The sequence below is a fragment of the Arachis hypogaea genome, chromosome 4, assembly GCF_003086295.3.
Source record: "Arachis hypogaea cultivar Tifrunner chromosome 4, arahy.Tifrunner.gnm2.J5K5, whole genome shotgun sequence".
Taxonomy (NCBI): domain Eukaryota; kingdom Viridiplantae; phylum Streptophyta; class Magnoliopsida; order Fabales; family Fabaceae; genus Arachis; species Arachis hypogaea.
In genome coordinates this window covers 1,585,986-1,612,286 of record NC_092039.1, presented here as the reverse complement: position 1 = coordinate 1,612,286, position 26,301 = coordinate 1,585,986, and the positions used below count along the sequence as shown (strand labels likewise).

Sequence of the window (26,301 nt, the reverse complement as noted above, 5' to 3'; positions counted from 1 at the left end):
AATCTCCAATCAACATCTCCACCGATCAGAATGAAGAACAAGATGATAAGAACACGCAGTTTAAATTTCAAGCCGATCCAACGGTGAACAACTGAGAAACTGTCATTTGAAATTTCCTGCTTTGGGCAAAAACGGGAATTTTGTTTTTCCCTCTTCTCTCTCACTTGGTGGCTATTCTCTCTCTCTCAAAAAACTGAATTAGGGTTGTGACACTAGGGTGAAAGAATACACCCCCAAAATGTTGGGCTTGGACCTCACAAAGGAGAAAAAAACCCAACATACACAACATAAAAAATTTGGTCACAGCTTAAAAACTTTGGTTCACATACAACATAAAAATTTTTAAAGGACTACATATTCAAAATATTGATATCCAACCAACAAAATATATACTGTACACAATACAAAAAAAATTATGCACAACACAAATTTTTTTGAAAGATTACATGTCCACAACATTGATTTACTTAACCAGCAAATTATATTTGTAGCAAAAATTTATGTTATGTGCAAAAATTTATATGCTATATCCATAAATTTGTGTTTTATGCAAAAATTTATGTGCTATATCAATAATTTTTTGTGCTTTTTAATAAAAAATTTTGTGCTAAAAAAGTACAGATAAAAAGAAGCAGTGATGCATGCCCGTATTTTCAATTTAGTTGGACTTAGTTACAAAAAAACTTGTATATGTAATATTACTGATAAACTAATTTAATATTCATTAAAAAGTAAAATTGGGTTAATTAGAAAAAAATATTTAAAATGTGTAGTTCATTTTTATTGAACAAACTTAAGTAACTTTTAATTAGTTTATATCTTTTATAATAAAAATCGTAAATTTTAATTTTTTTTTAATTAAAAATGATAGTTTTTATGTAAGTAAAAGGTTGGTGGTAAAATATCTGACTCCTATATATGATCATTAAGAATGGATGAAACTTGCTAATAGACAATCAAAGACAGAAGAGAAGTAGTGTGCGAGATTGAGCAATGAGAAGGTTGATCATTCAATACTCAATCTAAGACTCATTATTGAGTTAACTATTTGATTGATGAAAACTGAAAGAACAATCAAACTAGTAGCTAGAGTGATGAACTAACAGGAACTACATAACTAACTAACTAATAAATCTTGATCTGCAGCAATAATAACTGATGATTACAAAACCAAACCCACGTACACAACTTCTTAGAGGCAAATAATTAATTTTGTATCTACTTTAGAAATTGGAATTATAATGTGATGGAATATATGGGTGTATTCAATTTTACAAATATGTCAATTTAATCTTTGGAAGATCATATTACTTAATTTTATATTTTTTTTATCAAAAGATAAATATTTTTATTAAATAGAATAAATGGTCTACATTAAACTATAATTAAAAGAAAAAAATAGAAAATTCTAACTAAAACAATATGCAATAATCATTAAAGTAAAAGATAAATAAGTTTATGAGTTTTTAAGAGTTTTTGGTGTAGTTTCTGTCACTAAAAATAATTTTTTTTCGGGAGCTAGCGAGTGAATATCACTTTATTTTTTGCTCTTTAAATCTCCTATGTTGTGTAAGCTGTTAGGACTTTCAATCGCTGATAATTTTCACTTCTTTTAAAAGAATTCGGTCAATTGCATCTACCATCGCCAAGGATTTTCAGCTCAAAGAGGAATGGGCAATTGGTTGTCTCTCCAAACTTTAATGGTGTCGGAATATGACTAAAGACAATGAAAAATAGACTCTTTCTCCAATCCGCATCTTGGACAGTCCGAATTCACTGCAGCAATTCTTGAGTTTAATTTTTCTTAACTGGTAAATCCTCGTGCATCACTTTCCACAAAAAAGTTTTTAATTTTCGGTGGACACTTTAATTTTTAAATTGAAGACCGTAGTAAACTTTGTTGACATTGTTCTGGTAGAATTCGATGGGAGGATAAAAGAATTGGAAAGCAATCTTATACCCTGAGACAACTTCCGGTTTTTGTTTTCATTCAGGTCAGTGTGTCTTCTCCTTCTTGGATAATTGTTTTGAGTATGATTATTGCTACTTCTGTACTGAAAATGCTGATTATTAATGTCTGATTCCATTTCTTATTTGGTTGAATTAACTTTGATATCCATTCTAGTGTGTGTCCTATATTGGCATTAGAAATAGGAGTTATAGTAATAAACCCAGGAACCCATGAATACTCTTTAATACTCACTGAAATGTCTCTTCCAATTTTTTAAAGTAAACCCTTCTTCAACACCTTTCTATCCTCCAACACACTCTTCCATTTCTAAGATGGATTATTTCCAACTTTAACTCTCAAAAAGTTAAAAAATATATAATCTTTGCATTTATAGATTTTATATATTAGAAAATGGGATTTAGTCAGAATTCTCCACGCTTATTTAGCTAGTATAGCGAGATTGAATGCCTTTAAATCTTTGAAGTTTAAATCTCCTTAAGGTCTCGGTCTCCATAAAATTTTTCAGCTAATCTACTGCATCCTTCGCTCTATATTTTTTTAGTCCCACCAAAATTATATCATTGCTCGCTGAATATCTTCAATCAATGTCTCTAAAAGTTTGAAACAACTGAGGGTATAAATAGAAATTGCTGCTATCACTGCTTTGATTAACACTTCCATGCCACTTGAAGAAAAAAGTCTCTTTTTTCAGTGTTGTAATTTTTGAGAGACTTTATTCTTAATATAGTTAAAAGTATCTCTTTTAAATCTTTACATAACTGTTGGTAATCTCACGTATTTATTTTGATTGTCTACGTGAGAAATTCGCAGCATACTAGCTAGCTGATCATGCACCTGGATAGGAATATTTTTGCTGCAAAAAATCGATGATTTATCTAGGTTGACCATTTATCCACTAATCTCTTTGTAAGCTCGTATGAACTCAATTAAGTGGTCGCACTCTTTTTTTGTAATTCTGATAAAAAAGTATTGAGTCATCTGAACAGAAAATACGATGGCGTGTTATTAAAGACCAAGTTCACTTATGCTTATATTTTTTATCCATCAATTTGAGACACTAAATTATTAACGTCATACTTTTTTTAAAGACTATTTTAACTATTATTTGTATAAAATGTAAATGAAATATCTATATTATTCATACAAATTTATTTTCATATATATATAATATCAATAATATTATATGATTAACAAATATTATTATTTTAGCTTAATAGTTGATCAGCAATAATTTACACTCATTTATAATAATTTATATTTATAAAACATATAATTTGTATCAATATTTATTAAAATTTATGTATATAAATTAATAAAATTTATTTATTAAAAATAATTTAATATTTATACCGTTAAATATGACAAAAAGTTGTTAAAAATTGCTAGTTTCGTAGATTATATATATATAAAATTTATTTATTAAAAATAATTAATATTTATACGGGTTAAATATAACAAAAAATTGTTAAAAATTACTAGTCTCATATATATATATATAACCTTTTTTTTTAATTTTAGAATTAAGAGTAATGACTAAGAACTAATTACATTGGCCCCAAAGTTGTTGCCTTCCGTGTAAATTTTTCAAATGAATGATGATTAAAATATATTAGGGCAATATAATTTGTTACTTCACTTTCAAATACTTTTGGTTCATGCAATGAATGGGGTCGAATCTTATTTTTCAATGCAAGCTCTGCATCTTTCGTTTTTTTTTTTTTAAATAAATCCCGTCGTCCTTTCTCTTTCTTTCTTTTGATGTTCGGTTGTTAACAAAGTGTGACGTGGCGTTCGTAGGAGAATAGCTTTTGGACCATACCAAAGGACTGAACTCTGAAGGATCTTTTCGCCATTTGCTTAAGAATGCAGAAGCAGTAGTTGAGGATCCACCTGTTGCTTCTGTTTCTTTTATATAAATAAATTAAATATTTTATTTATCAATATATATATAAATAAAATAATTATGAACGTATTATTTTTTAATTATGTAAACGAGATAAATTATAATTTTATTTGATTTTATCTTATTTGTAAATAAGATATATAGAATTAAAAAAATATAACAAAATATATTTATAATTAATTTATTTACGCAATAAATAAGATAAATAATAAAATACAAAAACATAAATTATATTTAAATTATTTATATCGATAAATAAAATATTAAAAATATTTATTTAAAAAAATCGTCTATTTTACTGTTTCTGTACCATTTCACTAGAATAAATTATTCAAATGGCATCTGAAAATAATTTAAAATATGATAAGAAAAAAAATTATTTTTTATAATTGACAAATAATTTTTATATTTAATAAATAATTTTGGTATTTAATTCAAATATTTTGTAAAAATATTTGAAAAATAACTATTTAAAAAGTTCAAACAAAATATTAGATTGAAATTCGAACTCTAAACATTTAAAAAAAAAAACTCAGTCATATTAAAAATAAATAATTTATTAGCACAAAAATATCAATTTTAAAAATGTTATTTTTGAATAATGCTTCTAATAAATTAAACGAAAATTTGAGCTTTAAAATCTCTTTTAAAAAATTTACATTTTATATCTATTTTTTTGTCAGATTTTTATCTTTTAGGAATTCATTTTTTATTTGTATCTTTAAAAATTATTTTATCAACAATATAAATTTTTAGTTACCATTTTTCATTAGGTACAATACATTTGTATACTACTACACGAGTCCGTTTGTTTGTCAATAAATAATTAAATATGTAAATTGACTTTTAAATTATTAAAGAGTAATGCTAGGGGTCAGCAACTTTTGTGATTGGTAACCATCAAATAGCCATTAATGATGATTTAATGGTGTGAGATTTCATCAAATGACTCATCTTTCTCTGTTGGTTACATGCTGGCCAAAATTCAATAAAATTGCTGGTCCCTTAGACTTTTCCATTATTAAATTAGACACCTTGATCTCTGATAAATTTTTATTCTCTTCAAATTCTTAAAAATTAATTCTGTTGGATAGATTGGTTTTATTCTTTTTTTTAAGGAAAAATAATTTGTCTTACGGTATTATTTTTTTAGAATTTAATTATCTTACAATAAAATTTATTAGGAACTTATTTATCTAATACACATATTAAAATTTTGATTAAAAGCCATTTGTTCGACTAGAGTAATTCTCAAGTATTTATAGATAATAAAAATTTATTAGAGACAAAAATGTCTAATAAAAAATTTTTTGAGAATCAATTTGAATATTTAGTATTTACACTTTGTTTGACAAGCCCAAATAATAGTTAGTTAGTTCACTAGTTTTTTTTTTTAATGAAGATATTTTGAAGTGAGAAAATTGGTAAAATAAAAAATTAGTCACTCTTAAATTAAAGTAGTAGAACACACATTTTATAAAAATTATAAATTCAATAATGATTAATCTTTTATCATTTTACTAACTCTTTACTTTAGAGAATTATTTTTTCCTATAAATACATTTGTCAACCAATCAATTTTTTTGAGTATTTTTAGTGTAGTTGTTAGTGAACATAAAAGCTATTATTTTGAATTTCAGTTGTATATTACTATGATAGCAAATATTATGGTTTTTGCGATGTATATTATAACTGTTACGATGTGAAATACTTTTATATTTCTAAAAGAATTGATTCTTAGTTTTATTGTGACTAAATTATTATCTATGATGCACGGACATTGATATGGATACGAGATACGACATGACACATGACGCGTCGACACACGAATTTTAAAATTTTACATGATACGAGAACACACATACATATAAAATATAAAGTATTTTTTAGAAAAATCGTAATGATATTTTGATATTTTATTGATATTAAATATAAATTAAAAATTTTAATTATTTTTAATATCTTATTTTAATTATATAAAGTATTTAAAATATTTTTTATTTTAATAAATAATAATATATAATATATCTAAATTTATTTTAAGAATATATGTTAAGAATAAAACTGAACACGCTAATACGTGATGATATTTAGGTGTGTTTAAATGTATCCGGAGAAGAATTTTTTATTTTTTATTAAGATACGGTAGACACGGGTGTCGGACGAGTGTCGGTGAGTGTCATATCTAAAATGTGTCCGACACAAGGACACGGTAACTCAGCAAAGTATCGGTACTTCATACATTATTAGTGATATAATTAAATTGCAATGAAATCATGGTCAATTCTTGATGCATTGTAATTTCAAGCCGAATTTGCCTATTATATGATTTTAGAGAGAAAACTAACAATCTAGAGTCAATTAATTTATGAACAATTTCTTCACTTAAACGAAACCAACAACTTTGAGAACAATGAGAAACAGAAACAGAGAAGAAGCTAAACTTGAATTAACATTCGTCACATGAAGATAAAACAACATTGTCAAAGAGATTGGAGACATGAGGAAAAATAATAATGTCCCAACAATAAATAACTTGAGCTTCAAATTCAGTCCCTCATTGTCCTCCCCAAGTCTTCCGAATTTCAAAGTGGTAACTCACATCCAAGTAACATTTTCGATCGTCATCTATAAACTGAATAAGCCATGAAAATCAAATTACTTAGGTACACTAAATTAGTAATGTAACAAACTTAACAAACATTGTAAAACAAATTAAACATAGTTCAGGGTTCAACCAATAAAATTGCGGGAAAAAATGAAAATTATGGTAGATAATTATCAAAGGGTAAACCACAAAAAATACACCTGAATAATTTTGTCGTATTTTTAAATTATTTTAGGGTATTTTATCAATAATAAAATTCAGGTGCATTTTTGTCAAGTTAATTGAGACATAAACAGAAAGACTGAGACTGAGAGACAGAGATTGAAATAAATCTCAGTATTCTATTTGGTGTAAGGTGGGAGATAGAAATTAAAATATGAATAAAACTCTAATTTAATTTGTACAAAGGAAAAAATTGAAATTAATTAATTGAAATGAGGATATTTTAAGTATAAAATGTTATTAAAGTTTCACTTTTCATCTCTAAAAATTTTAATCCATGTGTCCCTACTTTTTGTAAGTACTAAAATACTGAAATTTTAATACCAGTCTTTGAACCAATAAACATGATATTAAGTCACAGTCTTCCAGTCTCTATTTCAATATCTCAAAATAAACGCTACCTTAATTACTAGCTAAAATGACAAAAAAAAACTTTTTTTTTCTTAAAAAAAACAAAAAGACTCAACACAATAAAAGTGGAAATAAACAAAAACACAAAATAAAGACGTGCTCACAATTTATGAAGGATCTGAGGATAATAGTAAAGTTGATGCATAATTTTTATTTTTATTATTTTTTGGTTTTACCTTTGTTCTTGATGCATAAGTTCCCCTGGCAAAAAAGCCAGTAGGGGTAGTTTCTTCTTCCAATTCATATGCATATGGCTCAAGCTGTGGACTAAATGTTCCACACATTCTATTTCTGCTGTCCACTGTTAACAAAAATCCCATGTAACTAACTTAATTATATCATAAATCAAATTAATTAATTAATCAAAGGGGTCCATTCTAACCTCTAACACCAGCTTTCCAGACAACATTAGTGTATTTGAGACCAGAGACAATGTTGTTTGAGACAGTGAATGTGAATTTCATTCGGAATTTGCTTCCTTCCTTAAGCACAAAGAGTGTCTTTTTAGGTTCATTTGTGAATGGAATTGGCAATATTATGTCTTCATCTCTGTCTGGGGATGTAATGCTCAGTCTCACAATCTTCACTTCTGGATCTTTACTTTCTGGATTTCAATCCACAACGTTTGAAAATTGTCACAAAATTTCATGAGTGAATACTCTGATAATTACCTCGAATGCACTAACCCGGCATTTTTTTCAAAAAAAATAACATTGACTTTTTTTAGTACAGGGATTACTCAGTTCCATAAAAGTAAAGCTCAAGAGTTGGGTTGAGTATTTTTTTTGTCAAAGATCTTGTTGTCTTTCGAAGTAATTGTCAATGGCTATTTAAGTTTTTTTCTCAAATTTCATAGTATATATAATGTAAAAAAAAAACGTTATTTATACACCAAAATCAACCACTAAGATATTTGTATATAAATACACATATGGTTTAATATATTTTCAACGTGTATTTTATACTAATAACTAATTTTGGTGGCTGATTTTAGTTCGAAAAAGCTAGAACTAATTTTGTTGGAAGTTACCTCCAACGGCAGATACATCAACATTTCCAAGTAGTTGTTCTTTCCATTTTCTCAAACTCTCATCATCCTTTTAGAAACAAAAAAAAAAAATTATAATAAAAGAAACTTGTTGAAAAAAAAAAGTGAAGAATAAAGAAAGAAGCTTATTACTTTATCTTTCTCAAGGTGTTCCTTGAGGCTAACCAGAGGACCAAGATCCAATTCCTTTTCAGTTTCACAACACTTGTTGTCATCATCAGCATCATGTTCTTCACATTGATCAACAACGTTATTCTTGTTCTTGTGCTCTTCCATATTATTATCCTTGGTGGTGGTGGAGACAGTTCTAACAGCACCAGCCATTTTGGTTGAGTCAGAGAAAGTGCAGCCCTTTGTTTTCAAAGTTTAGTTAGTGGTAACACTTTGAATATTTTTGGGTGCCAAATTTAGAGAGAATTTTTGTCTTTTTTTTTTTTATTTGAGGAGAGATTTTGCTTTGCTGTTTAGTGTGACTCGTTCAAGACTTTGAGACACTTACATATATATATATATATATATATATATATATATATATATATATATATATATATATATATATATATATGGAGAGGATTTGTTATTTACATATTAGTTTAGAAGTAATATATTTCCAATATCCAAAACAAAAATAAAATAAATTGATAAAAAGAAAGCACCATCTTATTTTTGTTACATCAATCTAACATGACAAAAAAGATAAATAGGTACTTGTCTTCTGATCTGCAGACATTTAAGTCTTCGAAATTTGAAAATACATTTAAGTTTTTTACTTTTTAAAATTTAAACATATTAATCTCTTATGTTTACTTGGGTTTGTCAAGACTCGGAAAAATCAAACATGACTCCTGTTGTACTAATCTGGTTGATACAGATGAGTAAAAGAGTTTTTAAAATTGAACAAATTAGATTCAGGGATCGATATGTCCAAATTTTGAAGAGGTCAGAAACTTAAATATATTTTTAAATTCTCAAGGATTTAAATGTTCGCAAACCAAAAAGTCAATGATTGATTTGTCCTTTTCTCGTCTAACGTTAAGATGAATTACAAATTATCTAAACTAATTATTTTTAAAAAAATACTATGTTCACCAGAAAATTAGTTACTAAATTAGCTTTTATATATTTGTATATATATACATATATTAAATTCATTGTTAATATATATTTTATTTTAATATATATTTTATATTAATAGTTAATTTTTTGTGTACTAACTTTTTTACATAACTATTAATTTAATATATTTACAAAACAGTTTAAAGTTAGACCCAAATTTTTAAATATATATCTAAATAGATCTCTAAAATCTGTTTTTGATGAAATCGAAACAAGTTGCCAGTGTCATCATTCTTGACAATCTCTCCTAATAGATTATTGAATCTACTTAACTGAGATTGATTTGCACTAAAAAGCTGGCTTCCACTTGATACTTCTCCCTCCCAAACTCCTTTAAATGGCAACGAAAATAATTAAGGTCCTAAAATCTGAATCAGTCATTGAATCAATAGATATTTAATGATTCAAAGGTTTAATTAAAATTCAATTGGAATTGAACAAAATATAATAAAATAATGTATTTAAGTATTAAATATATAATTTTTTTTAAAAATTAATTATTTTTGTAATTTATTATTTTAAATTGGTAAATTCTTAAAAAATTGTCTCACTTAATTCTCTTGCATTTGTTCGTGAGAAAACTTTATTTCATTCTATAAAAATATATATCTTTAATATTGTTTTTTTATTAAGTTTTTTTTTTCTATTTTATTAGATGGAGGAGACATAGAAGTTGAAGTAGATATGTCTCATATTTTACAATATTGTATTTTTTATTTATATGCGTTTTGATTTTCTTAGTTATAAACTTTGATATTTGAAGTTGTTTATGAACTTTTAATGATAAATTATGAATAATTCATTGTGTGAAACTATCAAATTTTGGATTTTATTAGTTTAGAAATTATTGAATTTAAATATTTAAAATTATATATTGAATTTTTTAATAATTTCACTCTATATTTAATTAAACAAGTTCAACTATGGTTCGACTTCAGTAAAACCATTGAACCAGTCACTCGACCGATTCGATGACCGGTCTGGTTCTCACAACCTTGACTATAATTGAAAAAAAACACTTGAGTTTCAGTGGCGCTTACTAGGCGTGTACATGACCCGATCCGGCTCAAAAACTCGGCCTGTCTCCGAACACTTTCGGGGCTAATTTAGTGTGATTTTATTGGGTCTAGGACTGGGTAAGGGTCTCAAAATTAGACTCGGTCATTATTTCGAATCAGGTTCGGGCCATAACTCGGGTCACCCGAACTCGGTCCGGTGGCCCGGTAATCATATACAATTAATATTTTGTGTTATTAGTGATGGATGATGGTTATTCTTATGTGGAGTTTAAATATTGTAAACCTTAATATTTTGTGTTATTAGTCATTATAAAAATTATAAGTTAATGTTTTATGTTTAAAATGCATAAGACTTTAGACTAATGTATAATAGTGTTATTTGTATTGATTTAAATATTTGGTATTATTAGACAATATTAGTATTGATTATGGTTATGTTTTAATTTTAGAAAAGGGTTGGCTTTTATTATTTTTTTAAGTGAATTTTATTATGTGAATTGTAAAATAATGATTAGAGATTAAGTGATTTTTACATGGTAAAGATCTGATTTTTATCCTACCCAAATGTGTGTAAGTTTCATCGGGTTTAAGATCGAATTAGAATCTAAAAAATAAATACAGTCTATATTTCGAGTCGAATCTGAATTATACTAAACCCAATGTGACCCGACACATGTACAACCCTAGCGCTTAAGTCAAACTCAAGTCCTCTCAACCAAAGAAAAAGTTAAAAACCCTAGCCTCAGCCGCCGTCTGTTCGTCCGTCGAGCCATTGCCGCCATCCGTCCGTCGAGCCACTGCCGCCGTCTGTCGCACGTAGGGCTTCTCTCTTCATCCTGTTCTCCAAGTCTCCAACCCCTGCTCTCTTCTTCCGCGAGCTCAGCCCATCCGTCGTCTTCATCTGCTCGCCGTCGTGTGGTCGGCGTGGTCCATAGTGGCAACGTACTATGCCCAGAGTCCCAGACTTCGAAGGTCAGTTCACTGCTCACTTCTGCTTTTTTTTTAATGCCCTGTTCAATGATTATTTGACTGATTTGTGTTTTTAATTTTTGATTGAATGATTATTTGATTTCTGATTAGCTCTGGTTCTGCTGTGATGCTGTTTTGTGTGTTGTGATTTTGCTGATTTGTCAAATGGTTGATATTTGTTGGGTTGGTGACCATATAGGGAAATACAGGGAAGATTAGGAGTAAAAATGGGGAAGTTGTATTTTCTGACCCAGTTTTTTTTCTTTGAACTCAATTTTGGTTTCCAAGTGTATCAATTGCACAGCCTCTATGAGATGATATAACGGTGAAACAACAAAATGTTTTTTTATTTTTGTTTTTTTTTTATGGGCAAAGACTGGTCTTCTTGAGATTTATTTTTAAAAGTTGTTATATGATCTGCTCAGATTTTGTTGTGGGACATGGAGAACTATGATCTGCTCAGATGTTGTCTTTAGTTATTAGAAAGGTTTGCTATTTTTAATTATAAAGATTTGCTCTTTCTCACTTCATATTGAGCTTATTACATCATGCTTCTCCCTTGGGGCTAATAGCAGAATGGGGGGATTGCAAATGGATGGATGTTGGATGATGATGACTCTTGTTAATCTTGGTTTATCTATTTATATTTGTTTAGATTGTTAAATGCTGGTTAATTCAGCATAGGCTTTTGAGTACTTGTATTTGCCATGGTTGATGAATATTGCCAATTATACATTCGCCTTGTGTTTATCCCCGTCTTTGTTAATTTTTGTGCTAACAACCTTGTTAAAAACTTAAAATTGTCCATAAAGTGTGTGTATTTATATTTTATTTATTATTTTATTATAAAACAGTTATTCTGGCTAAATTATGATTGAACTGGTTAGACTAATAAATCAATAAACTAATAACTATAGTAGTTTGATGGCTGGTCTAGTTTTCAGAACTTTGGTGATAAGAGAAAAGAATACTGGTTAGAGAGATAAGGATTATAAATTTTTTAGGCTAAAGGGTATTATAGGATTTTTAATATAGCTATTAATTGGGTAAAATACCTCCATAAATCAAAGGGAAATAGATTTTACTGAATCTCCCAAATCAAAATTCCTTACGAGAGCATATTTTTATTTAATCGAATTTAGGCATACAAGTAATAAATCGAATGGATCAAATTCGAATTACTAGGGATAGCGGTAAATCGAATTGACATGATTCGATTTAGCATGCATATACCTGGGCTAAATGTAATTCGAAGCGATTAAATTCGATTTATGTGCAAAATGCACGAATTGCATAAATCGAATTTATGAAATTCGATTTACTGTATTTTGATATACCAACAAGTATATCTATATGGAACCAATGCTAAATCAAATTCAATTAGTTCGATAATGTGAGTCTATGGAAAAAAATTACATTTTATAAAGTTTAAATTTGTTTATTATGTATAGGTTAGTAATGAGTACATTACAAATGGAATTGCATCGATTTCCTCCAGAATGGTTGGATTCTGTTGAATTGCTCGGTAGAGCATGTTTAAATTTCCAGAAGTTGCAGCACGTACCAGCATTGCATTGACTACTTGCAGAATGTTTGGACGGTGTTGAATTATTCGGTAGAACATGTTTATATCTTTACATGTTGCAGCTTGTTCCAGCATTGCATTGACTTCCTCCAGAATGCTTCGATTAGTTCATAATCTTGGAACATCCCTTCTGGCATAAGAACTGGAGTGGATGACATTGACTCCCAAGAATTTGAGGATGCTGATTTGGTATCAGCAGAAGAATCATTGGACCACCAAATCAAGTTACTATTACTGTCCTTTGAATTACTATTATTATTATTATTATTATTATTATTATTATTATTCATCTTTCTCAAACAGTCAAACTCATCATCAGCCATTTGTAATGTACTCGTTACTAACCTATACATAATAAAAAGTTTCAAACTTTATAAAAAAAATTGCACAGACGCGAATGATCGAACTAATTGAATTCGATTTAGCATTGGTTTTACGTAGATATAATTATTGGTGTATCAAAATATAGTAAATCGAATTTCATGGACTCGATTTATGCAATTCGTGCATTTTGCACATAAATTGTATTTAATTGCTTCGAATTACATGTATAAGGTATATGCATGCTAAATTGAATTTGATAGGATCGATTTATCTTGAAGCAAATCTACATCCATGCTAAATCGAATCATCAAATATTTCTAGTAATTCGAATTTGATCAATTCAATTTACTACTTGTATGTCTAAATCGAATTGAATCAATTCAATTTATATAAAAACCATGCTCTAGAACATGCACATAACGAATTCACGTAAAATCCATCTTCCTTTGATTTATGGAAGTGTTTTATCCCTATTAATTAGTAATTATGTTCAATGTAAAATTCTATTGTATAAAATAGATATATTAAGAATATAAAATCTTGAAATTTGTTGATATTATATGGCATTTATGCTGAATGGAAAATTTAATTGTTGTAAAGTAAAAAGAGTATTATTGCTAGGTAACAAACTTTTTTTAACCAATATTATCTAATTTTTTTAAAATTATTTTGTTTATCTTAAATTTTAAATTTTGAATCATAAATTTTTAATCTTAAATTATAAATCTAAATACTAAAGCTAACTAATGTTTACTAACTAAAATATAATTCCTTATACTTTTTCAAATAGATATATATTAGGAATATAAAATCTTGACATCTATTGTATGTTAATAATTAAATAATTTTATTATTTATTTATTGAAACCGGTTTATTAACAGAATTACAGGTCCGGTTCTGGTGACCTGGTCGATCCTAGAAGGAGCATGGCATCCATTACCGGATTTTCGTCTTTCACATGAAGAGAGCAACAGCTGCAGCTATCTCCTCCTCTCTTCAACGCTTTCACCATCTCCCATTTCCCACTTTCGCTTCTCTCAGAACCTTTTCCTTTTTCGGCCCATCCAATCCGAGGCCTTTCCCTGATTACTCCCTTAAGAAACCCACCGTCACTGACACCCACCTCGTCCACCGCATCTCCACCACCATCAAGCAACGCCGCTCCGAGCCACTCCGCCGCGTTCTCAAACCCTATGAGTCAAAGTTCAAACCCGATCACTTCATTTGGGTCCTCATGGACATCAAGAACGACTACAACCTTGTCTTGGATTTCTTCAACTGGTCTCGCCTTAGAAGGGACCCTTCCTTGGAAGCACTCTGCATTGTGCTTCAGATTTCTGTGGCTGCCAGGGATCTCAGGATGGCGCAGAGGCTCGTTTCTGAGTTCTGGGGCAGGCCGCGTTTGAATGCACACCAAGTGTTTGATGTTTTTACTGAGAGGTTGATTTACACTTATAAGGATTGGGGTGCTGATCCCCATGTGTTTGATGTGTTTTTTCAGGTGATTGTTGAGTCTGGGATGCTTCTAGAAGCTGGAAAGTTGTTTTATAAGCTGCTGAGTTATGGTGTTGTTTTGTCTGTAGATTCCTGTAACTTGTTTCTCACTAGGCTAGGGGGAAGTTTCAAGGGGATGTGGACAGCGGTTCGGGTGTTCAGGGAGTATGCCGAAGTAGGTATTTGTTGGAAGACTATGTCTTATAATATTATTCTTCATTGTCTTTGTAACTTGGGGAAAATAAGAGAAGCTCATACTTTGCTTATACAGATGGAGTTTAGGGGGAATGTTCCTGATGTTGTAAGTTATAGTACTATGATCAGTGGTTATTGTCAGGTTGGAGAGGTAGAGAAGGTCTTGAAGCTCGTCGAAGAATTGCGTCGGAAGGGATTAACACCAAATGAGTATACCTTCAATAACATACTTGTCCTTCTTTGTAAGGCTGGTGAGGTAGTCGAAGCGATGAAAGTGTTGAGGCAGATGTCAAAGCAGGGTGCTTTTCCTGATAATGTTGTCTATACAACTTTGATAAGCAGTTTTTGCAAGTCTGGGAATGTTTCTGCTGCATACAAGCTCTTTGATGAAATGAGGCATAAGAAAATCAATCCTGATTTTGTGACGTATACTTCGGTGCTTCACGGCCTGTGCCAAACTGGAAAGATGGTGGAAGCACACCAACTGTTTGGTGAAATGATTGGTAAAGGGTTAGAACCAGATGAAGTTACTTATACTGCTCTAATTGATGGGCATTGCAAGGCAGGGGAAATGAAAGAGGCCTTTTCTATTCACAACCAGATGGTTCAAAAGGGTCTGACTCCAAATATCATAACTTATACTGCATTAGTTGATGGCCTATGTAAACGTGGAGAGGTAGATATAGCGAATGATCTTCTTCATGAGATGGCTGGAAAGGGCCTTCAGCTAAATCTTTGCACGTACAATGTAATGGTCAATGGTCTTTGTAAGATAGGAAATATAGAACAAGCAATAAAACTTATGGAAGAAATGGATCTGGCAGGGTTTTATCCTGACACTATTACATACACTACAGTCATGGATGCGTATTGCAAGATGGGGGAAATGGCGAAGGCTCACGAGTTGCTGAGAATTATGCTTGATAAGGGGCTTCAGCCTACAGTTGTTACATTCAATGTATTAATGAATGGGTTTTGCATGTTAGGGATGGTGGAAGATGGTGAAAGACTAATCAAATGGATGTTAGAGAAGGGTATAATGCCAAATGCAACGACATTCAATTCTCTTATGAAGCAGTATTGCATTAGAAATAACATGCGTGCGACTACTGAGATTTATAAGGGGATGCTTGCTCAAGGAGTGAAGCCCGACAGTAACACATATAACATTTTGATTAAAGGGCACAGTGTGGCTAGAAATATGAAAGAGGCATGGTATTTGCATAAAGAAATGGTGGAAAAGGGCTTCACTCTTACTGCTGCTTCATATAGTGCTCTTATCAAAGGTTTTTGTAAGAGGAAAAAATTCGCAGAGGCTAGGCAGCTATTTGAGGAGATGAGAATCCAAGGTTTGGTTGCAGATAAAGAGATATATGACATTTTTGTTGATGTAAACTATGGAGAAGGGAACTGGGAAATTACCCTTGAGCTTTGTGATGAAGCAATAGAGAAATGTCTTATTAAGAGAAATTAGTTGAATGTTGTCCGAGTATGATGGAATTATAAGAGGTAGCAATTTTGTGCGCATAACTTGCCGACCATAAACAGCAATTACACTCATTATTGAAACAGTGAAATTGATGTCCATGTATATTGCTAAGAGTAGATTATCATACATTCATACTAACATACACAGAACACAAGAAATAGTGTGTTCTCAAATTCAATTATTCAACATGACACCTAAGATTCTCTCCAAGGATATTTGTGGTCGAAGTTGGAACACTGCCAGATGCTACATCCTGGATCCCTTTGTCTCCCTTGCATGTAGAAAAACAAAGGTAATTTTCATTGTTTTTTGGAAATATGTAAATAGTTATTTTAAATGAAAGGAAATTCATACAACCTAATTTTTTCCTAATATAGTTTTTGACATCCTTCATAACTTCTTATAGAGCTCTGTATTCGGTGATGGTGGATTTTAAAATGGATATAGATGCTGGAATTTCATAATCTTATTGAAAAAAGTTTGTCTTTTATTTTATTGCAAAAATTACAACACATAATATGTAAAACCTTGAAGAATTAGTGGTGGGTGGTTGCTACTTCTAAACACAACTTCATCTAGCATTCCATGTTCGCATTATGCAATAAACTCTCTGACCTTATGATAAATTATCTAATCTTTATTGCCATTGGCTTATTCTTCTACTTATAGTTATCCACATTAACAAATCAGATGAAAGGATTTGATGCTCATATTTCATCTGGCATACAATATATACATATAGAGAGAATCTAATGATCGTGCATGCTTCATGGCACTGTACAACGTTCTTAAAAGCTATACATACCATGATCATTGGTGCAGGAAAACAAGGAGACCAACAAGTAGCTCGAGTAAATTACTGGTAGGTACTTGTTAGTTTGGTAGCCTTGTACACATTCATCTACCATTCCACCTTTGCATTTATGATCTAGACTCTCACATCAACTAACCTTCTTTTTGCCATTGATTCATTCTTCTATATAGTCATACATATACCAAAAGTAACTTAAAAGAGTTTTAACCTTATTTCCTGAAGAAACCATGACAAAGAGTGAAGTAAAGCTGTTGGGGGCATGGCCTAGTCCATTTGTTATGAGGGCTCGGATAGCTCTTAACATCAAATCAGTGAGCTATGAGTTCCTTGAGGAGACATTTCAACCTAAGAGTCCGCTCCTTCTTGATTCCAACCCTGTTTACAAGAAAGTCCCTGTTCTCATTAATCAAGACAAACCTATCTGCGAATCCTTGATCATTGTGCAGTATGTGGATGATGTCTGGTCCTCTGGCCCATCCATTCTCCCTTCTGAGCCTTACGACCGTGCCATTGCACGCTTCTGGGCTACCTATCTCGATGACAAGGTACACAATGATACTCCACCTTGTCAAGGTTTTCTAGCTGTTATATGTCAAATGTTTTTTGTTTGCTTAACTTGATTGAAAATTATCATCATTCATCAATTACCATAAAGCCAATCTCCATTTGCCACCTATTTTAGGAGAGGTTTTAACTATTTTGCTTATTAATATACAGCTAATCTTCTGACAAAAAAATTTCAAAAGCATAATAAAATGACATCACAGGGAAAATTATGTAATACTATAAAAGTTAAAAAAGAAAACTCTTTACATTACTTTGGAACACTTAATACAGCATTCTCTCATACAAATAGTCAGTATTTTATTATATTTTGATGCATGTATACCTGTCTATTGATATATACTTATATTAATATAAGCATCCCCTACTATGTTTATGCATGATATATTTAAGATTCATTTTTCTTTAATCATGTGTCACATATGTGTGGACAAACTTGTGTTAAAATATTATTTTTATGAATACAAAATAGTCAATACACAAAATTGCATAGTACAATTTTTTTATGTGCAAGTTTTGGAATGATGAAATTTAAGTGTGGAAATGATTCTGTGATTTTGCAGTGGTACCCGACCTTGAGATCTGTTAGAGGAGCAAAAGGAGAGGACGATAGGAAGAAGTTGATAACGGAGGTCGGAGAAGGATTGACATTGCTTGAGGATGCACTTAACAAGACAAGCAGAGGCAAAGACTTCTTTGGTGGTGACCAAATTGGTTACTTGGACATTGCATTTGGGTGCTTCTTGGGATGGCTGAGGGTGACAGAGTCACTCACTGGGGTGAAGTTGCTTGACCAAGTTAAGACACCTTGTTTGGTGAAATGGGCTGAGAGGTTCTGTGCACATGGTGCTGTCAAAGATGTTATGCCACAAACAGAGAAGCTTGTTGAGTTTGCTAAGATGTTAATGGCCAAAATGGCTGCTTCTACTCCAAATTAAAAAGTTTCTTATACAAGGTAGCAGGGAACTTATTCTATGCCATGCTTCATGAGATTCTAATGTAGTAGGAAATTGGAAGATCCGAATATGAATCATGTTTTTCATGATTTTAGTTTCATGTTAATTTCTTGTCACAGAAATGCGATAATAATTTAGATTCTAATGTTTTATTTTTTTTTCAATTATTTAATAAGGTGTGATATAGAAAAAAAAACTGTTTTTGGTAAATAATGTTTTTATACTTTATTTAAAAAAAATTAATTTTGATTTGATTAAAAATAATTATGTTTATATTAACGTGTGAATAAATAATAGAGCAATGTTAAAGGCCAGCAACTTTTGTGATTTGTAGCCATCAAATAGCCATTAATGATAATTTTAATTGTGTGAGATTGGTGTGAGATTTTATCTAATGATTTATTTTTCTTTACTGATTACATGTTGGCCAAAATTTAACAAAGTTGCTGGTCTTCTAGACTTTTCTAAAATAATATTAAAAAAAATAAATGTAACTAAATAATAGAGAAATGTTATTTGTACATCAAAATCAGCCACTAAAATTCACTAATATATTTATGTATAAATACATATGTAGTTTAATTTATTTTCATAGTGTATTTGTATACCAGCATATATTTTATACTGGGGGCTAATTTTGGTGTATATGTAGCATAACCCTAAATAATAATATAAAACTATTAACCATCAAAATTAAACCCATACAAAAATCTCCTATCTTCAAATTTATACTCTGACCCATGATACTTCAAATTAAAAAAAAAAAAACCTAGAAGGAAAAGCAAGAAAAGAGGAGAGTAAAACCAAAAGATATGTGAGTGTGTGTTCCTTATCCTGATGATATATGTAGTGTATGTTGCATCTACGCTTCCAACAACTAACACACTCATTCTTTCTCTAGTCTCTAGCTCCCTCGTCCTGTAAATCGCAACATGATATGATATAACGAGATAAGAGGACACTAGAATGTCGCGCTTCTTAGTGCCCCACTTCAACTTCAAAGCCCTCCCCGACACCCATCTCAGTAACCGTCTTCGTTCTCTGCTTTTTCTATTTCAATTGCTATTGGATCCCATTATCTTTTCTTTTTGCTGTCCTTACATTAAATCAAATATACACAGGAGAAAACTTGTGTTCACATCAGCCACTCCCCTCTCAGGTACACCTATAATTCTTGTTACATTTTTATATTTGGACAGAGAGAGGGATAGAAGATCGATTCAGAAATCACTAGCTGTGTTGTAGCTTTTATTTGAAATGGTCAAATTAGCATTTGTGTGAACACTAACAACAATTCAAGTCTAGTTAATTTTTACGTGAAATCGATACTTGAGAATCGTTAAATGATAATTTAGTCAGACCTATTGACTTCACATGAGGTTAAATGCACCTGAGTTTTCACTGTACTGTTCAAAAGGGTAGAGGCAAAGGAAGTGATTATCTCTATTCACTCTCTGTCTATCTCTCTGCAGAGACTCCTCCAATGTTCAACCTCAGCTTCACATTCAACCTCCAATAACTACCGTCCGGCTGTCATTCTTCCCGTTAGTCTTCTCTACTCTTTTGATTTGATTTTATTTGAATTTTGATGCCATTTATCACTCATTATCTGCCTAGATATAATCGTGTAACAAAGTTCGTTCGCCTAGACCTTAAATTCTAAACCCTAAACGGTGTGAAATTTGCTGAAGTTCGTCGGCAATGTATACACATTTACTTTTTCTAAATTATATTTATCTTTACCGTAAAAACTCAAGTGCATTCAACTTTAGGTGAAGTGATAGCTAAGAGCGATTAAATAAGTTGACTAATTTGACTAAATTTTCATCTAACCACAGTTATTAACTTCACGTGAAGTTGACTAAATAAATATTAACCTGATATGATTTGATTTGGATTTTGATGTCATTCATCACTCATTATCAGGGCTTGGGCAACAACTCCGGCGACTACCACAAGTTAGAGCAAACTCTAGAGGATAAGTACGGCGTGCCCACGGTGGTGGCAAAGGTGTCGAGAGTTGATTGGCTCCGTAACGCTGCCGGTTTGGTAGACCCCAATTACTGGCGTGGCACCCTTCAGCCAAGGCCTGTCCTTGATTGGTATTTGAAGAGAGTTGATGATGCTGTTCAAGAGGCTAAGCTCTTGGCACAACAACAAGGTCCTCCTTCTCTTCTTTTCTTACATCCCTTAATTAAGCCATAACCAACCTTAGCTTGTGTTGTTACAGATGCAAGTATATCCCTCATTGGCCACTCCGCAGGAGGATGGCTTGCGCGTCTCTATATGCAAGATTTTGAACTCTCCCACCATGTATCCTTGTTATTAACTCTTGGAACTCCTCACCTGTAATTACTTCCTTTTCCAATTTGTTCTATCCATGATTATACTCCTGTCCTTTAAGAGGTATTGTCAAATTTGAGAGCTCATTAAATTAGTTATTGACTTTTAGAATTGACCAAATTGATCCCTAAATTTACAAATCATAAATCTCTATTCGTCCAACCAAAACTATCAGTATGTCAGTGTTAATGACAGCTGAATTAGAGAAAAAGAAGATTTATGATTTGTATCTTCAGGAACTAATTTAGTCTTTTCCAAAAGTCAGAGACTGTTTTAGTGAGTGATGATAATTTTAGGGACTATATTAGTCATTACCTATTGTTAATGAATGTGGACAGTTAGCATGAGAATGAGGGAGTAAAGAAATAAAGCTGCTGCTAATGATGAAATAATTGTGTTTTCAGCCCTCCTCCGAAAGGCGTGGCAGGGGTTATTGATCAAACTCGGGGCCTCCTTGATTATGTCGAAAAGAATTGCTCTAAAGCTGTTTACACCCCTCAACTTAAGTACGTGTGTATCGCAGGAAGGTATATATACTTTACAGTCCTACTTTCGCTGATAAATGAACTAAATGAATATTTATAAAGTTAGTTGGTAATATTCTTATAAATAGCATGACTCTTGTATCATTACTAAAGGTACATTCAAGGAGCTCCGCTTTGGGGCAGCTCAAATTCAGTTGCAAATGCGGAATTTGCAGTTCCAGCAGGTGAAGGCGTAAACATGAAGCCGGAAAGTGGAAGCACATTACGTGGTCGCATTGTTGGTCAAGGTTACAAGCAGGTATGTGGGGAAGCAGAGGTGTGGGGTGATGGCGTGGTACCTCAAGTATCAGCTCACTTGGATGGCGCACTTAACATTTCTTTGGATGGTGTTTACCACTCACCGGTGGGTTCAGATGATGAACTCAGACCATGGTATGGCTCCCTCTCTGTGTTGGATCAATGGGTACAACACCTCCTTCATTAACCAGCATGGGGTGCTATAGAGAAATGCCAGAGGTCATTTGTTTTTGGCCATCAGTTAGTCATCAACTCAATTTCTTTAGTCTAGTTTCTTTAATCTAGTAATCTAACAATATACTTTATCTTATATTTTTAAATATGATAGCTAACTGATGGTCAAAACAATAAATTCTGATGGCCTTCTAGTATTTTTCGATGATATATATATGTTCCCTTTTATTTTTCTTTACACCTTATATCCATTTTGTTACCATATATTAGGTAGAAGAGTAAATAGAGAAAATAAACGTATAGTAGATTTACTTACACATATTTATTTTTCTTATTTATCTGGACAGTAAATGTCTATATTCAATTTTTTAAATAATACTTAACTTCTGTGTATTTGTATGAAACTATGAATCAGACATACTTATTTTTTTTATATAATAAATATTTATTTTTTTATAAAATATATTTAAAAAATACTATGTGCAGACAAAAAAGCAATTATTATATTGTATATAAATATATGTATAATTTAATTTATTTTTTATGTATTTTTTATATTTTAATATATATTTTATGCTAATAATTGATTTTAATATACATATATTTATTAACGAGAAACAAAGTATATAGCTTACTAGCATTTTGACAAGAACATCGATTCTCAGAAAAGAGTTATTCCTCGGCCAAAGTAAAAAAGTGAATGTAGGTATTTGTAAAAGATATTCTAATACTCAAATTAGTGCATGAAAGATTTTAGTGTAGATTTTAGATGAATTCAAAACATACCTGCCTTGTTGTTTTATCATTGTGCTTTATAAGCTGTGCTCGGCTTACAGCCGTTTATCCGTTATGATCGTGTTAATCATGGCAATAAAGTATTTTAGAGCGATTTAAAGTCATTTAGAGTATGTCGATTTCATACGTTCAAACTATAGTAACGACTACAAACTAGAGTGCATGAATGTATATTTCAATAAGAAAAAGTTTAGGAGATTAGCAGATTTTGTGGTTTTTATCTATCAATTATGTTTTTAATGGTGTGAGATTGTATCTAATAGTGTAGAATTATTCAATTTCCTTTTGATGGTTAAGTGCTGACCAGAATTTAACAAAAGTGCTGTCCCTAGCGCTCTTCTTTCAATAAATCTCCTGCTCCTCCGATAAAGTCATCAAAATCAGACAACCAGTGAAATTAAACTAATATTAATTCGGTTTTATTAGAATCCAACTAGGAGTGAAGCCAACTCCAATAATCTAGTTGAAAAACAAATCTGTTACAAAACAAAATAAAAGATAATTCTCCATTATCCTAATTTTTTAAATTTTAAAATAGAAAATAAAAAGGAGTTGGTTTAGTTGGTTTATAATGTAATTGACTTCCTAAACTTTTTCATAATAATTAGAATCAAGGAAATCGAATTGCGACCAAATTTTGAATCACGAATCGTTTCGAATAATTTCAAATAATAAGATTCAAAAAATAATATAAAGTTTTTATATCTAATAAATAAAAGTTTTGTATTTTTATTGAAAGATTACAACTACGATTAGGGGATGGCACAAGGACTAAATTTTGGTGTGATTTAAAGGTGAAGGAAGGTAGATTATGTGAGAACTGAGAAGTTTTCCTGTTTATATAGAGCAGTGACAGCAAAGGAATGCACCATTAGTGAGTGTGGTGTTTGGAGATGGAGCCTTCAATGCAGAAGACATTTGAGGGAATGGGAGGAGCATGACTTAACGGAAAAATTGAACACTAGATATAAGTTGAGTAGGTCTTGCATTTTAGAGTTTGGATGCAAATTGTGTGTTTAGCAATTAGCTGAAGATGTTTAATAAGTGATATTGTTAGTCTATTTTGTGTATAAAAATGAATTATTAGATATTCAATACTTTTATCAGGGATCATGTAATAAGTATCAAATGCTTTCGAAGTAAATTCACTAGCATTAAAGGAAATTGTTTTAATTAAATTTTTTAAAAATTGTGCTTTTAATTTTATAATTTACGTAAATAATCTTACAAACGCTAAGTTGTGAGATAATAATAAATACATATGAGATTATCTTGAAGATATAACAATTAGAGATTCTCTAAATTTTGAATTTTCAATTTAGAAGGTAAAGTGTAATCTCTTTTTTTTTCAAAGATAAATGTTATTTTATTAATATAAAATAAAAATATTTCCATAAAGAAGTACAAAAGAATTGGGTATTCCCATTTATCACCAACTGTGACTAAAAGACTGAGAGCTTAAAGAAGAGTAAAGTAAGAGTAAAGAAAATTAGCAGCATCTATCAGGTATGGCTCACGAGTTCACGCACTAAATTGTTGGCTTCTTTCACTGTCTATGGTGCCGGGCTTATTACCTTCTCAAAAACACACCGATTCCTCGCTTTCCAAGTGCTCCAACACAGCGCCGCTATGAGGAGGATCTTCTGTCTACCGTCTAATTGAGCCGCTGCCCAGGATAAGACTCGTTGCCACCAATTGAAAAATGTCTCTTCTTCTCTCATCCATAGGTCAAGGGTTATTAAGCTTAGTCTCCATATTATTGAAGATAAGGGGCATTGGAACAAAGCATGAGAAATTGATTCAGCCTTCAACATGCATCTTGGACAAGTGGCAGGAGTAGATGCGAACCGGCCGTGGACTTGTTGCAACACTGGAAGCTTTTCATGAAGACTTTTCCATAGAAAAATCTTAATTATATGTGGTAATTTCAACTCCCAAATGCTATTCCAGACTCTGTTGTGTATGTTCTGGGGCCTAAATGAAGTAGGAGAATGAAAGAATTCATAAGCAATTTTGTATCCTGACCCAACTTCATATATACCAGATTTTGTCCAGCACCAATTAACTTCATCCTCCTCCTCTGTTGGTTTGATTGAAAAAATTTTATTGCATATATCAACTGAAAAAATCGACTCAATCAGATTTCTATTCCAACTTCTATCAGGATTTAGTAACGCACTAACGTAATACACTTGCAGATCTGGCGGGATTGTGAGTGCATTTTGAGGGACATTAAAGGGCATTGGTGGTGGGAGCCAGGGTCATGGAAGATGCGAACATTAGTGCTAGAGCCTATTTTCCATAACAAGCCTTTCTCGATCACCTTGCGCCCTTCAACAACACTTCTCCAGCCCCACGACGGTACGCTTCCTATCTCTGCATGTAGAAAATCTGTATATCTGAAATATTTAGCTTTGAGCATTCTTGATAGAGTAGAATTAGGGTATTTCATTAGACTCCAACATTATTTTCCCAATAAAGCCAAATTTTGCGCCCTTAGGTCCTTGATTCCCAGCCCTCCATCTTTCTTCAGTCTCGTCATTGTGTCCCATTTAATCAAACCATTCTTCGTTCTGCGCCTTTTTGACCCCACCAAAATTGCGAGAGCATGCTATGAATCTCAGTCAACAGCGTGTCCGGGAGCTTGAAACAAGAGAGTGTATAAATAGGAATCGCCTCCCCCACCGCTCTCAATAGCGTGTGCCTACCACCTAATGACAATAGACTTCTTTTCCAACCCATAATCCTCTTCTGAACTTTATCCTTGATAGCTCCAAAGGTTGCTTTCTTTGATTTTTGAACTATAGAGGGCAATCCTAGGTATTTGTCTTGTGCTCCGATATGTTCAATATTTGGTGTCTGAGCAATTGCTAGTCTTGTGTTCTGAGGTGTGTTGTGACTGAAAAAGATAGCTGACTTATTCGAATTGACTTTTTGCCCACTGAAATCCTCATAGATCTCTAGCAATTCTAGAATACTTTGGCTTGTATTAGGTGCGCTCTTGCAAAAAAGGATTGAATCATCAGCAAACAAAATGTGATTAACTGTTTGGCATCTCTAATTAACTTGAACTCCTTGAATTAATCTGTTTTGCTCTGCCTTGTGTAGTAAGAAGGAAAGCCCTTCTGCACAAAAAAGAAAGAGATATGGAGATAGGGGGTCACCCTGTCGGATGCCCCTATTTGGCCTAAAATAGCCAAAATGTTGACCTTCCACAACGACAGAGTAAGAAACAGTCGTTACCAATTCATTAGTCCAGTTAATCCATTTAGCATCAAAGCTCATCTTATCCATAATATACCATAAAAAATGTCATTCTACCCTATCATAAGCTTTGCTCATGTCTAGTTTAATAGTCATCTCATGCTCTGCCCCACTTCTCTTATTTTTCAAATAGTGCATACATTTGTGGGCAATTAGGATATTATCTGAAATGAGTCTACCTTTGAGAAACGTACTCTGATTTGGGCTTATAATTTTATTCATAATACCTTGTAATCGATGCACCATAACTTTA

General features: G+C 31.5%; 4 protein-coding genes across 11 annotated transcripts; 3 read left to right on the top strand and 1 right to left on the bottom strand.

Annotated features, from left to right (window-relative positions):
• Positions 1–6,152: 6,152 nt before the first annotated feature.
• LOC112795638 (rho GDP-dissociation inhibitor 1) lies at positions 6,153–8,640 on the bottom strand. Its single transcript, XM_025837672.3, has 5 exons — positions 8,297–8,640; positions 8,147–8,213; positions 7,499–7,720; positions 7,293–7,417; positions 6,153–6,510 (listed from the first exon to the last, which is right to left on the bottom strand). The coding sequence occupies exons 1-5, from the start codon at positions 8,486–8,488 to the stop codon at positions 6,433–6,435; spliced, it is 684 nt and encodes a 227-aa protein (XP_025693457.1). The 5' UTR covers positions 8,489–8,640; the 3' UTR covers positions 6,153–6,432.
• Positions 8,641–10,941: 2,301 nt separating this feature from the next.
• Positions 10,942–16,394, top strand: LOC112795635 (uncharacterized). 3 transcript variants are annotated; one of them, XM_029297694.2, is made up of 3 exons: positions 11,132–11,271; positions 14,060–14,847; positions 14,944–16,394. In XM_029297694.2, the coding sequence occupies exons 2-3, from the start codon at positions 14,137–14,139 to the stop codon at positions 16,339–16,341; spliced, it is 2,109 nt and encodes a 702-aa protein (XP_029153527.1). In that variant the 5' UTR covers positions 11,132–11,271; positions 14,060–14,136; the 3' UTR covers positions 16,342–16,394. The 3 variants fall into 3 exon arrangements, with proteins under 3 accessions (XP_025693452.1, XP_029153527.1, XP_025693451.1); XM_025837667.3 differs by having other exon boundaries at positions 10,942–11,271; positions 14,060–16,394; XM_025837666.3 differs by having other exon boundaries at positions 11,158–11,271; positions 14,068–16,394.
• On the top strand, positions 15,480–18,835 carry LOC112795636 (glutathione S-transferase U17). Of its 3 annotated transcripts, none has more exons than XM_025837668.2 (4): positions 15,579–16,648; positions 17,179–17,218; positions 17,393–17,715; positions 18,298–18,835. In XM_025837668.2, the coding sequence occupies exons 3-4, from the start codon at positions 17,398–17,400 to the stop codon at positions 18,670–18,672; spliced, it is 693 nt and encodes a 230-aa protein (XP_025693453.1). In that variant the 5' UTR covers positions 15,579–16,648; positions 17,179–17,218; positions 17,393–17,397; the 3' UTR covers positions 18,673–18,835. The 3 variants fall into 3 exon arrangements, with proteins under 3 accessions (XP_025693455.1, XP_025693453.1, XP_025693454.1); XM_025837669.3 differs by having other exon boundaries at positions 16,507–16,648; positions 17,026–17,218; XM_025837670.3 differs by lacking the exon at positions 17,179–17,218 and having other exon boundaries at positions 15,480–16,648.
• A 556-nt stretch (positions 18,836–19,391) lies between these two features.
• Positions 19,392–23,948, top strand: LOC112795634 (uncharacterized). Of its 4 annotated transcripts, XM_072234758.1 has the most exons (8): positions 19,431–19,714; positions 19,812–19,849; positions 20,163–20,234; positions 20,617–20,851; positions 20,921–21,038; positions 21,438–21,560; positions 21,672–21,950; positions 23,630–23,948. In XM_072234758.1, coding segments are annotated over exons 1-8 (924 nt in total). In that variant the 5' UTR covers positions 19,431–19,656; the 3' UTR covers positions 23,631–23,948. The 4 variants fall into 4 exon arrangements, with proteins under 4 accessions (XP_025693449.1, XP_072090859.1, XP_025693450.1 ...); XM_025837664.3 differs by lacking the exon at positions 23,630–23,948 and having other exon boundaries at positions 19,392–19,714; positions 21,672–22,227; XM_072234759.1 differs by lacking the exon at positions 20,163–20,234 and having other exon boundaries at positions 19,517–19,714.
• Positions 23,949–26,301: the final 2,353 nt, after the last annotated feature.